This window comes from Equus przewalskii, chromosome 12 (assembly GCF_037783145.1).
Source record: "Equus przewalskii isolate Varuska chromosome 12, EquPr2, whole genome shotgun sequence".
In the NCBI taxonomy this organism is placed as follows: domain Eukaryota; kingdom Metazoa; phylum Chordata; class Mammalia; order Perissodactyla; family Equidae; genus Equus; species Equus przewalskii.
Genome location: NC_091842.1, coordinates 3,965,381 through 3,979,184, shown reverse-complemented (window position 1 = coordinate 3,979,184; position 13,804 = coordinate 3,965,381). Strand labels below are relative to the sequence as shown.

The window sequence follows — 13,804 nt, the reverse complement described above, 5'->3', positions numbered from 1 at the left end:
CAGGTGGGGGGGAGGTAGCCTGTCCCCCACTGGAGAGATTCGACGTCTCCCTCCCATGGCGATGTCCCAGGTGGGCTTTGATCCCCTTTGAGCATCTAACGAAAGGTCTAGACGTCCGTTGTCCGGTTCAGTGGCCACTGGCCCCGTGTGGCTGTTGAGCGCTTGACATGCGGCTCGTCTGAATTGAGATGTGTTCTGAGCGTAAAGTACACGCCAGCTTTGAAGGCTGAGCGTGAAAAGAGGAAAGCAAAAAAGTCTCCTGAATAATTTTTTATATTAATGACTTGTTGAAATGATAATATCTTGGATATATGGGGCTGAACAAAAAATATGATGAAAGTTAATTTCATCTATATATTTTTCCTTTTTTAAACGTGGCTGCTTTCAAATCTAAAATTTCCTGTGCGAGGCGAGTTATATTTCTATGGGCCGGTGCTGCATAGACCCCGCCCTCCAGAAAAAGTGCTCCCCACGCGCAGAATTGGGCAGACACTTGCAGGGACCCCCCGCCCGCAGTGTTTTGGAGAGTTCTGAGACCCCTCAGAGGAAACGATGGATAAACCAAGATTTGAAGAGTGGGGGCTTTTCAGGCAGACATAGTGGGGAGGGAGCCACGTGTGCAACAACGCAGAGACGTGAAGCACACGGCGTGCCAGGGGACCCCGGGATAGGGGGTACAGTGGACTCAGAGTGTGGGGGCAGTGAGCAGTGACGCTCCTTGAAGGCAGGGGTCTTGGCTTCCTGTCTTAGACATTTCCACCATCGAGGGAAGTTCTGTCAGACAGTGCAGGTCTAGGACATTTTAATAGCCACACGAAATTCTGTTGCACAGCCTGGTTCTGGGACAATGGTGGGGAGTTTGCTCAGGGATGCTCGGGGGCTCTGTCCTTCCCTGGACGCCACCCCGAAGGCTGGCCCTGGAGCACTTGCCCCCTGCCCTCCCCGCTTCCAGCTCTGGATCATTCCCAGCATCCTCGGCAGCTCCAACCTCTACTTCCTGTCGGACGATGACTGGGAGACCATTTCTGCCTGGATCTACGGCCTCGGGCTCTGCGGGCTCTTTGTGGTGTCCACCGTGTTCCACACGATCTCCTGGAAGAAGAGCCACCTCAGGTACGTCTGCCCAACCCGTGGGAGGGGGCACATGCTGGGCGGGGTGACCTGGGGCCAGGACCCCCAGCGGGCCAAGGGCTGTGGCAGGACGCAGGGTTGGCCATGGGCGTCAGGCCCAGAGTGGATGTTCCTTGCGCTGTCTTTGCCGGGGGCCGGTCAGGGTTGAATCCCACCTGGGCTGACCACCTCACACGCACTGGCCTCCTCTGCTGACCTCTGAGAGGTGCAAAGAGTGAGCGCCCAGCTCCCAGGGCTGCTGGGAGGGACCATCACCACCATCATCCTAATGGCTCCTTCTGGGCGCCGCCCAGCTTCGGGGCACTCTGCAGATGTCCTTCCCGACCTTCTCAAGAACTCTGCAATGCAGGTGTTGGAATCCCAGACTCTCCTTTTGATTTGTTTTGTTTTTAATTTTTAAAAAAATTGTGGTAAATACGCATAACCTAAAATTGACGGTCTGAACCATTTTAAGTGTGGGAGTCTAGTGGCCTTGAGCACATTCACATTGTCGTGCAGGCATCACCACCATCCATCTCCAGAACTTTCCATCTTCCCAAACTGAAACTCTGCCCCCACTAAACACTCGCTTCCCACCCCTCCCCCAGTCCTGGCCGCCACCCTTCTACTTTCTCTCTCCGTGAACCTGGCTATTCCAGGGACCTCATCGAAGTGGACTCACACAGTATTTGTCCTTTTGTCACTGGCTTGTTTCACTTAGCATCATGTCCTCAGGGTTTGTCCGTGTTGGAGCAGGTGTCAGAACTCTGAGTAACATCCCGTTGCGTGTCTGGATGCATTTTGTCCGCGCATCGGTCGATGGACGCTCGGGCTGCTTCCACCCTGTGTACCGGCTTCTTTCGCTGAGTGTGCTACCCCCGGCTCTTCCACGTTGCAGCCGGTATAATCCCCGTTCTGTGGATGATGACGCTGAAGCTCAGAAGGTGGCGGGCCTTGCTTAAGGTCGCAGAGCTGGTCGTGTCCAAGCCAGTGCTGATTTCAAGAGGCCAGGGTGCCCCGCAAAGCGAGGGGACGCCCTAGCCCATTGCAGCAGCTGCAGGGGCCACTCACCCCCATGCCAGTGCCCCCCTCGCCCCCAGAAGCCCGGGACTGTACTGTGTCCTACCCCGCTCCTGTCTCTGTTCTTCCCCTCTCTGTGGGTCCCTGTTGAGCACCATTGTATGCGTTTCCTGGAGCTGCTATAACAAATTACTGTAAATTGGGTGGCGTAAAACAGCGGAATTTATTCTCTAATAGTTTAGAAGGCCAGAAGTCCAAGGGCAAGATGTCAGTGGGCCTTGCGCCCTCCAAAGTCTCTACGGGAGAACCCTTCCAGTTTGTAGAGGCTCCTAGTCTTCCTTGGCTCGTGGTTGCATCTCTCCTATCTCTGCCTCTGTCTTCACACGGCCTTCCCGCCTGTGTGTGTCTGCGTCTGAATCTCCCTCTCTTTTTTCTCCTAAACACACCAGTCATTGGGTTTAGGGCCCACTTACCAGTGGTGTGACGGAGCTGCCCTTTGGCATCCTCATCTGTGACACGGTGGATGAAAATATTGGTACCTGCCTCCTAGGTGGGATTAAAGAGCTCGCGCTCGTAAAGAGCTTAGAAGAGTGCCCTGATGCTGGGACGTGCTCGGTACACGTCGGCTGTTTCTGTTACTTTTATTTCTAGGAAGACGTGCAGTTAAACCATACGTAGTATCACCGGTCAAATTTATGGAGGGCTGTGGTTGGCTAGACGGAACCACAGTTTGTATGAGTTACCTGTTGCTGGGTAACAAATTACCCTAAATCATAGTGGTTTAAAATAACAATAAACCCCCCCCCCCCCATCCTCTCTCAAAGTTTCAGCAAGTCAGGAATTCAGGAGCTTACCTGTGGGTTCTGGTTCACTGTCTCTGATGTAGTCAACACGCTGGCCTGGGGCCGCCGCCATCTGAAGGCTTGACTGGGGCTGGAGAGGCCACTTCCAAGTTGGCTCCCTTACGTGATTGGCAAGTTGGCGCTGGATGTTTGGGGATGCTCAGTCCTTCCCACGTGGAACTCTCCACAGCCACGTGATGGCTTGTTCCCCCCAAAGTTAGGGATCCGAGAGAACAAGGCAGAGGCTGTAATATTTTGGTGATCTGGCCTCAGAAACCACACGCCATCATTTCTGCATCTCCTATTGGCTACACGCATTTGCCTTATTCTTTGTGGGAGGGGGCTACACACGGGTGCGAATACCAGAAGGTGGGGCCCCTTGGGCGCCATTTTGGAGGATGGCTACCACACAGGTCCAATGTATTGAAGGCTAGAGTTTGCTGTTCAAGGTGAGGTCATAACAAAAATGGCTAACGTTTATTGAGCACTTCTTGGATGCACTGTGCTAAGTACCACCTCACTTAATCCTCACAGCAACCCCGTGATGGGTTGCTGATATCCACCCCACTTCACAGATGAGGGAACTGAGACCCAGGGAGGGTAAGTAACTTGTTCAAGGTCATAGTCCCTTAATGGTAGGGTTGGGATTCGAACCCAGGCCTCCTGGCTCCAGAGCCTGGACCTGAACCAGAATACCAGAACCCAGAGGGTCCTCCGGGGCCACACAGCTTTGTTTGTGCTTTTATTTATTTATCTTTAACCATAGAATTCTTTCATCATTTGAAATCCTTTTTTTTTTTTTTTGTGGTGAGGAAGATTGGCCCTGAGCCAACATCTGTGCCAGTCGTCCTCTATTTTGTATGTGGGACACCATGACGGCATGGCTTGATGAGCGGTGTGTGGGTCCAAACCCACAAACCCTGGACCGCCGCTGAAGCAGAGCACAAAAACTTAACCACTACGCTACCGTACCGGCCCTGAAACTTTTTGAGAAGCCCAGTCTATGAAACAGAAATGCAGAGCGGCTCTGATTAAAGAAGGGGAGGATGCTGTCAGACTTTCACCTTTCCGGGAGAGGAGGGTCCTCAGCGCGACCCCGAGGGGTCTCTGTTCAACCCCTAGGGTGATGGGGAGCCTGGTTTGAAAGTCACTGCTCTGGTCCCTCACAGATGGGGAGACTGAGGCCCGTGGCTGGACAGAGGCGAGTCAGCCCGAGCCCAGGCCCTCCCCGTGTGGGAAAGCGCGTTGGGCCAGGCCCGGGCGCGGCTCCGCGGCCCTAACCGCCCTTCTCTGCCCCAGGATGGTGGAACACTGCCTGCACATGGTCGACCGCATGGTCATCTATTTCTTCATCGCCGCCTCCTACGCGCCCTGGTGAGTACCTCCGTGGCTGCCCGCCCGGCAGCGGCCGCTTCCTCTCTTTGCTTTGTTTGACTTTCTCTTTGTGTCTGGCTGGTGAGTGTGGAGACTCAGCGCAAAAGAGTGTAGGTCAAAGTCGGCCCCCCGCCTGTCTGCCTTCCTAGAAGCAACTGCTTAGTCCCGGTTTCTCGTGCGTCCTGCCAGAGTGACTTTATGCACAAAAGAGCGAGCGTGTGTAAATGTGTGTGCAAACTTGTATAGATACGTGTGTGTCCATGCACATACATAGCTGTATGCTTACATATTAGTAAGTGTATATTTATACTTATGCTTTTCTCTGACTTTTGATACAAACGGGAGGATGGTACCCACCGCTCTGTAATTTGCTCCCGCTCTCACAGTGCCGTAGCTGGGGACGTCTCTCCGTATCAGTGCCTGGAAGATTTCCCTGCTATTTTTCTCACGGCAGCATAATATTCCCTGGCCGGCCTGCTGTTTGTGGATCTTTACGAGGTTGGGACAGCCCCTTCCGTTGCTCTAACGACAGCCCCGCAGGGAATACCCTTGTGTGGGTCGCGTTTGGCACACGTGCGTGGGTGCGTGGCTTGAATCAGAGGCACTTGCTTAGAGGCGACCTTTTTCGACTCCAGAAACGGCAGCTCCAGGTGGTCGGGCCTGATCTTTGGGGGAGAAGCATCGGGAGTTCAAGCCTGGGAGGCTGCGAGCTCCTGCGAAGGGAAAAGGACCATCCCGCTCATGTTTGTTGACCGCGTTCTCCATGGCCGGGCCGTGCAGGGGGTCGGGGCGCTGAGGTTCTGCTCAGTACAGGTGGTCGGTGACAGGACAGTGATGATGGTGAGGCGGGCCTGTGCACACACTGCCGTGGCAGCTCAGAGGAGGCTCTGCCCTGGCCTGGGGGCCTCAGGAGGGCTTCCTGGAGATGTGTCACTCTGAGACTCCGGACGTTGGCATCTGAGGAGGGGGAGCCACAGAAAGCTTTGTTGCTCCATCTTGCCCAGGGGGTTTCTGTTTTGGGCTGTCATAAATGGGGCATTCTCTTTCAGTATTTCAGCTAATAAGTGCGCTTTGTGTGTCTACGCTAAGGCAATTGCTTTGTCAACATTCTATAAGGTGTCCCACACCTGGAGCACTCGCACCGTCATGAAGGTACATCTCAGAGCCTTTCACACATGGCAGCCAGATCCGAGATGGAGAAACAGGATACATCCGGCCCTTCGTCCCCATCTCCTGTCACCATCCCCCCGAGATACCCACAGTCTGAATTATCCACAGTAATTCGCCTGATTTCTTAGTTCATGTTAATGGAATCCTCATCCTTTCGGACTTTGCCTGTTTCACTCAACGTGGCGTCTGGTGACTCATGGAGTCCTTGTGCAGGAGTCGGCCGTCGCAGACCCTATCCTGGGAGAATACGCCACAGGTGTCGACGCTCCTGTGGCAGGCCGTGGCATGGTTTCCTCTCCTCTGGACCCTCCTGTGCAGGTGTGGGGGTGAATGGAGCACAGGTGGGTCTGCACTCAGCAGTGGATGGGGGTTTGAAGCCGGATATTGACGTGGTTCTAGTTTGCAGACTGAAGTGTGGCTGCCTTGGGAGCAGGGAGGTGCAGAGGAGGCAGGTACAAGCAGCCCGGAGAGAAACGGGGGTGGTCTGGAACCCCGTAGTGGCCATGGAGGTTGAGGGGAGCAGACGGATGGACGCCCATCCACGCAGACACTTCTTGTTGGCCCCGTCGGCCCCAGGCCCCACCTTCAGTTGCTGGGAGCCAGGTCATCTCAGGCTTCTTTTTGGATGTTGCCGAGTGGAGTAGAGCTAACTTTTGTGCTCAACGGCGGTAACTATCCTTGACGGAGAATTCTAGAACAACCCTGTACTGACTTCATGGCCGGGTTCTATTCTTTATCCGGGGCTGTGACTGAGTGAGCACGGGCTCCGTGCCCGCCCCCTGTGGTAGCTGAGGATGTGGCCGTAAACAAAGGCAGGAGCCCTCACTCCTTAGGGGACTTGGGGTCCCAGAGGGAACCCACATAGTGACTGTCCCAATACTGACACAAAGAGATGAGTTACAATTGTGTTAAGTGCCAGGAAGGGGAGGGGTCCAGGTGCCGAGATGTGCCCGGGTTCGCGAGCCGTTTAGGAGGAGGAATTGGCAGAACTTGGGGCTCCACTGGATTAGGGGGTGAGAGAGAGGCAGAGCTGGCGGTGACCAGTTTCCTGGCTGGGCCCCTGGGTGAGTGGTGGAGAGGGGACGTGGGACAACGTGGTGTAGAATTATGTGGCGCGTATTTTTCTTGTGTTGCTCGGGTTTTCAAGCTGTGTCCTGCACAGCCTGGAGGTTCCCTGAGGACCACAGAGCGGCTGGAGGCGTGGAAGGCTGGGCTCCCCCGTTTCTGCTCCAATCAGAAAAAAACCATTTTTTTAATTTCAATTTTTGTTTTTGATAGAGTGGACTTATGTATAAGCGTCCTGCATACAATCTTTATTTAAAGAAAGGGTGTAAAAGATGGTTAAAAGATGGCATAGCAGAAAGAGAATAGATTGTGGGGTCAGACAGCACAAAGTTCTGGTCCTGGGCCAGCCTTTTCGTAGCAGGGTGCCCCTGGGGCAATTCCTGGGTCTCTCTGAGCCTCAGTTTCCTGCCCTGTAAAATGGAGACAATGATAGTACACACCCCCGGGAGCTGTCGTGAACAGAGACAAACTAAGGGCACATTGACCAGCACACGGACATCATTCACGTGACTGACGAGGCAGGACCATGTCACCAATGATAGACAAGAGTGGTAGCCTCCAGTGGGACACAGAATCTTCCATCCCCTACGCTTCAGAAAACAAGCAAAATAAAGTTATAAATATTGAGGAGGGCAAAAGAAAAATCACTGTTCACCCCTTGACCAGGAATAGGACACAGCTCAAGGCCGTGATTTCAGAGTCACAAGGTTCTGGAACAGAGTGGAGCAGCATTGGGGTGTCAGCAGCCACCCCGAGGATTCCCACCCATAACCCACGCCTGCAGAGGGCATGCTGATCTTTCGTCTCTGCCAACTGCAGGACCTGGAGAAGGCTCCTGGGGAAAGTGTGAGAGGAGGGGATGGGCACGGGAGCCAGCTCCAGGGTCACGGGCTGAGCTGCGCAGGCCTGGTGGGTTGGGTCTGTGTTCGCCTCACTAAGCTGGGACCACAGTTTTCAGGCTTCCCTTCCCCGTAGGTTCCAGGTGGGAAGGTGGAAATGAAACAGCGCCTTCTGGTGTGTGGTACTGGGGCTGTTGCTGACACCCACTGTCCCCGGTCTGTTGGCTCCTCTTGACGGCCTGGGACCTCCTCCATCAGCTTCTCTGGGTCTTGGGACGAGTGTGTGTGCAGCTCCACGCTTCCTCTGCAGGCCACCTGTGTCCTCAAGGTTGGCGATAGTGGGAGACACGTGCAGGTCCAGTTCGTCCTCAGGCTTCCCCACTTCATGTCCCAGCTTTCCTCCCGCCTGCTGGCCCTGCTGACCTGTGGGTGACTTCCAGCCCGTGTGACAAGAGAATGGATATCATCGGACAGGAGCGCAGAGACGAGATGATGAAACAACCGAAAGGCATGGAAATGGAGACCGCACACCCGAGGGAACCAGCCCGAGACCAAAGCCACATTCCAATGGAACCGAAAGTCGAATGCGGACATAGACGGAAGACAAGGTGGTTGGGGGGGGGCGACACACGTTTTTTGAAAAGCCCCAAGTTAAAGCCATCAGAGAGAAGCTGATCGAAACGAAGGACGGAGACAAAAATCTTCAGGCGTCGAGGTTGGAAGAACAAATCACTTATGGAGGGGAGCGATCGGGCTGCCCCAGATGTGGCCGCAGCGCCGTTCCATGCCGGAACACGGGGGGACACTGCTACACTTTCCAAAGGTGACTTCGGAATAAACTATCCAGCGAGGTTATCGTGTGGACGTGAAGAAAACCATTCTCGTCTGTGAGAACAGTCAGAGAGCACAGCTCCCATGAAGACTTCTCAGAAAAAACTTTTTGGACAACAAAATCTAGCCATTTAAGAGAAGGGTTCAAAAAAAACCCTCGAGAATGGTGGTAAACGTTGACTCCATTTTTTTAAAAAAAGGACCTGTATTAAACAGCTGTGTGAATTACGGTTATGGATCAGAGCGCGAATGTTGCAGGCCTCGAGAGGGACATCCTGGTGGCGGCTGTCTCTTAGTATCACTAAGAAAGACGGGGTGGTCGGTGGAGGGAGCACGAGATGCTGACGCTCTTGTCTTTTGAGGTGGGAGTCCATCGATGGAGCTTCGCTGCTGTTACAATGGCTACCTGTAAGCTGAAAAAGCAACTGCCTGATGCTTTTCATAATTTATCTCAACTTCAGAGTCAAAAGTGAGTTTTATGGGGAAGAAATATTCTTTTGAAGTTCAGCAATTTTTTTTCCATTTTCTTCTGTTAAAGTCAGGTTAAAATTAAATGTAATACTTTTAATAAAACAATGACGTATCATTTGATTCTCGCTCTTTTTCCCTTTCCTCCGTCCCATCCTGTCCTTCTGTCCATCCCTCTCCCTGTCTATCCCCTTTTACCCTCATCCTTCTGCTATTTTTGTGTCTGTTTGAAAAGATCTCTGGAATGGTCTTCACTGATGGTTCTTTTGGGGAATGTGGCAGGTTATTATTTTTTCCTTTTAAACTTTTCAATATAACCTAACTTCTTTATGACAGTTGGACACTGAGCAGGTCACTTAAAAAAAAAAATTTTTTTTTTGAGGAAGATTAGCCCTGAGCTAACATCTGCCGCCAATCCTCCTCTTTTTGCTGAGGAAGACTGAGCGCACATCCGTGCCCATCTTCCTCTACTTTATATGTGGGACGCCTGCCACAGCATGGCTTGCCAAGCGGTGCCCTGTCCACACCCGAGATCTGAACCGGCGAACCCCGGGCCGCCAAAGCAGAACGTGCACACTTAACCACTGCACCACCGGGCCGGCCCCTCACTTTTTTTGGGGGAAGGGGACAGAAGTTTTATGTAAGGTGTTCTCATTCAAGAAATTTATTCCAGAAAAAAAGTGCAAGGACCTCTGTCCCCAACTGCCACCACCAACTGTCCTTTTCTAGAGGAAGCCATCATTACCCCTTTGGAAGGCGTTCAGATCTGTTTCTGCGCGATTCCCTGTCTCTCTTCATATGTACAAAGATTATAGTCGTGTCGTTCTCGACCCGCTCCCCCCGCCCCCAGCAGCAAGGTCTTGGAGATCTCTCCGTGTCGGTGCAAACAGAGCATTCTCAGATTTTCCAAATTGCTATGAATAGTCCACAGGCTGCTACATCAGCCAGGGTGTAGTCAGGAGACAGAAACCGTACAATGATTTGACCGCAGGAAATGTAGTAGAAAGGATTGTTATGGGGGGACTGAAGTAATGGAGAGCTGACTACTGAGAGTTAAAGACGATTCTGGGAATCCGTTAGTGGCAGATTTAAGAGACAAGCACCACCAACCCCCCTCCGCCCAGGGTGGAGACCCCGCCTCATCGGAAAGGGCATGGCCTTGGCGCACTGGATGGCAGAGAAGTTGCTGAGGGGTCTGTGGGTGGGGCTTTCCCTCTGGGATGCTGGAGGAGGCCACCCCGGGAGAGGTGCCGAGCTACGGTGCTTTCTGCACGCCGGGGAGCTGCTGGTTGCTGGGGGCTCCTGGAACCAGCGCTTGGATAGGTCCCTCTGCAGGAACCCTAGGCATTTCTGTGCAGCTGAGTTGTGTAGACAGCTACACAGGAGGAGGGTCAGCTTGCTGCACAGGAATCCCCATGGGGAGCCCCAGTGTGCATGTGTGTGGGGCCGAGGAGAGGGTGCAGGAGCCTGGCTGAGGCCTAGGCTGCACTGGCTGGGGCCTGAGGCTGTGCTGCTATTATCGAAGTCAACAGCTAGAGAAAACACGCTGAGGCCAAATGCTGGAGAAAGCTGTGCCCTGCAGGCACCTCGCCTGGAGAAGCAGCCTGGGTCAAGCAGGGGAGAGAAAAGCCACTCTCAGTCCCCAGGAGACTCCAATTTTTTTTTTCTTTTGCTGAGGAAGATTGGCCCTGAGCTAACATCTGTGGCAGTCTTCCTCTATTTTGTATGTGGGTTGCTGCCACAGCATGGCTGAATGAGTGGTGTGTAGGTCCGATCCCGGGATCCGAACCCATGAACCCAGGCTGCTGAAGCAGAGCCCATGAACTTAACCACTGTGCCACCAGGCTGGCCCCCCAACAGGCGTTACCCATTTACACTCCTATCAGTTTGATACGTCCTTTCGCTTCACGCTTAGATGTGATCAGTTTTGCTAATTTTCCCTTAATAATTGCTTATTATTTCTGCCCTTCTTTCTGTCTCTCCCTGCGTCTTCCCGTGAGAGCCCATCTCATTTTTGAAGCCGCAAGCGGAAGGGCTTCTCTGGGGTCAGTTTTCCTGTGACGGGCCGGCCATCGAGGGCTAGGTCCCCGTGGGCCCCCCTCAGGCTGTGTCCTCGGCTCTCTCTCCCAGGCTGAACCTTCGGGAGCTGGGCCCCTGGGCCTCCCACATGCGCTGGCTGGTGTGGATCATGGCCTCTGTCGGCACTGTCTACGTCTTCTTCTTCCACGAGCGGTAAGCCAGGGCTGGGGGGCTCAGGCGGGTGGGGGGCCCCTTGATGCTCCAGAGGAGATGAGGCCCCAGGATGACCTCAGAAGTGTCAGGGCACAGCTCCACCTGGGATCCTTGTCTTCAGGCCCATGGATGGCCACCAGGTCCACAGCCCATAGGGTCAATCTGAAAAGTTTTTGAGAAAGACCTGGTAGGTTCCTAGCCCCACTGAACTGTGCCACAGGTTACTGTCGTCCCAAAGCTGTGTTAGCAGATAACGGGGAGAGGCTCTGAGCGATCCAGACCCTGTCCACCTCCATCTTACTGAGTGACAAGATGGGAATGATTAAGTGGGGAAAGAAACTGAGCTATAGAAGCGAAAGGGAGTGACAGACTCCTGGAATCTCCAGGGGTGGCAAACAGGTGTCGGTTGACACAGCCACTCAGATCCACTGATAGTGGCTGCCTGGGGCCCGTGGGAAATGGTGCTGGGATCGAATAGTAATGTCTGCCCTGGGGTTGAGCGTGGGCAGTGCCCATATGCAAGCTATACCCGGCCTTGCCATCCCTGCATGTCATTTCACGGGTGTGGAAACCAAGTCTCGGAGAGGGAAAGAGACCTGCCCAAGGTCGCCCAACTCTGCCAGCTCCTTTTGGGTGTATCTGGGTGAAATGTGGGGCCAGGAGTGCCGGGCAGAGGATGGAGTCCCTTCTTCTCACTCTTCCGGTCAGGGTGTCCCCTCCTACGCTGGTCCTCACGGGGAGGCCGTCCTGAGGCCACGATGGCTTGTCTTCCTGCCAGGTACAAGCTGGTGGAGCTGCTCTGCTATATCGTTATGGGCTTTTTCCCCGCCCTTGTCATCCTTTCCATGGTAAGTCCCGCTCACCCAGCGTGGGGCCTCACATCTGGCTTGAGGGGACCCAGAGCGACTCTCGAGGTCGTCAAGTCGAACCGTGTCCTCTGGCAGACGGGGAAACTGAGGCCCAGGGCCAGTGTGGCTTGCCTACAGGGACGGTGGATCGGGCAGGTTAATCCTGAGGGCTTGGCCACCAGGCCCTCCAGCTCCCACTCACTGCTACGTTCAGGGAGTTCATTGCCCTCTGCACGTCCGTCCGTTTCCCCATCTGCTTGAGGATTATGAATAAGAAAACCCACGGAAAGGGCTCAGCACAGCGTCTGGGACACTGTAAGAGCCCAGTCGCTGAATTTAGTCTCGGCTGATGACATTAACTGATGACGGAGGCAGACCCGGACTCCGGGCTCTGACTGCCCCGTCTTGTATCCTTGGAGATGAATGTGGCCACCATTTCACGAATGAGGATGCTCAGGCTCAGAGAGGGGAAGTGGCCGGCCGAGGACATGCAGTCAGGATTCGGCCCCATGCCCTGAAGGTGATTATTGGGATCTTTGAGCTGCTCTGCCTCGCCTCGTGCATGATAGAGCCCTGCAGACAGGGGGAAGAGAAGCAGCCGACATGGCCATGCATGGATCACCTCTCCTCTCTGAGCCTCAGTTGCCCCATCTGTCCAGTGGGCACAGTAAACTCAGCCTACCCACCTCCCTAGGCCAGATAGCGATTTGTTACTTTACAATTGGCAGATGTTAAAATTTTATGTAGTCAAATCTAACAAGTTTTTTTTTTCTTAATTTTATGGCTTTTACCTTAAGTGTTATGATTAGGAAAGCCTTTCCATTCCCAAGGTTATATGAATATCTACCTATATTTTCTCCTCTTTCTTTTATGGTTTAATTTTTAATTTTTAACACTTTATTCTCGCTGTAGTTTCTTTTACATATGTATGTTCTTCTTTCTTCCCCAAATGATAGCCACTTATTTCATTTAGCTACCTTTTTATTTTTTTTGAGGAAGATTAGCTCTGAGCTAACATCTGCTGCCAGTCCTCCTCTTTTTGCTGAGGAAAACTGGCCCTGGGCTAACATCTACTTATATGTGGGATGCCTGCCACAGCATGGCTTGCCAAGCAGTGCCATGTCTGCACCCGGGATCTGAACTGGTGAACCCCGGGCCGCCGAAGCGGAACGTGCGAACTTAACCGCTGCGCCACGGGGCCGGCCCCTTAGCTCCCATTTTTAAATGTTCCTTTAATCGTATGTTAAAGTCGTATATATACATGGGTCTGTTTCTGAGATTTCCATTCCGTTTTTATACTAGTACCAAACCTTTTCACTTGTTGTAGCTTTGATTGCATTTTAATACTCGACAGTGAAGTCTTGCCCCGTTATTTTTCCCACTCAACATTTTTCTATGATTTGTACTCATTTTTACAGGTTACCTATTTCCCCCAAGTTTATTTTTATTTAAAAATGTGTATTTAAGTTATATCTATTAAATTATATAATATCCATCAAATTATGTATTATATATATTTAATTACATATATACACTTATGTGTATAGTAAGTGTATATTTCAGTACATACTTACTGCAAAAAATAAGTCCCGTCTGAAAATGTATAGAGGACCTGGGGTCCCCCGACTTCTTCCCCGACACGGTGCCCCAGCTGCAGCCACCATTCACAGTTTGTTGAGCATCTTTTCCATTTTTTCCTCTTTTTTATTTTATTTTATTTTATTGAGGTCATAATAGTTTATAACGTGGTGAAATTTTGGTTGTACATTATTATTTGTCAGTCACCATATATACGTGCCCCTTTACCCCTTTCACCCACCCCCCAACCCCCTTCCCCTCTGATAACCACTAATCTGTTCTCTTTGTCCATGTGTTTGTTTATCTTCCACATATGAGTGAAATCATGTGCTGTTTGTCTTTCTCTGTCTGGCCTATTTTGCGTAACATCATACCCTCAAGGTCCATCCATGTGGTTGTGAATGGGACCATTTTGTCTTTTTTACGG

The 13,804-nt window shown here is 52.4% G+C and overlaps 1 protein-coding gene across 5 annotated transcripts in view; it reads left to right on the top strand.

Moving 5' to 3' along the window:
* MMD2 (monocyte to macrophage differentiation associated 2) overlaps window positions 1-13,804 on the top strand; it is a 56,191-nt gene that overhangs the window by 30,622 nt on the left and 11,765 nt on the right. For 3 of the 5 annotated variants that reach the window (XM_070566213.1, XM_070566214.1, XM_070566215.1), the window contains exons 3-6: window positions 953-1,113; window positions 4,272-4,346; window positions 10,850-10,951; window positions 11,730-11,799. In XM_070566213.1, coding sequence (XP_070422314.1) covers window positions 953-1,113; window positions 4,272-4,346; window positions 10,850-10,951; window positions 11,730-11,799 — 408 coding nt within the window. Of the gene's footprint in view, window positions 1-952; window positions 1,114-4,271; window positions 4,347-10,849; window positions 10,952-11,729; window positions 12,187-13,804 lie in introns of those variants that run through there. The other 2 variants (XM_070566212.1, XM_070566216.1) reach the window with 2 other exon arrangements.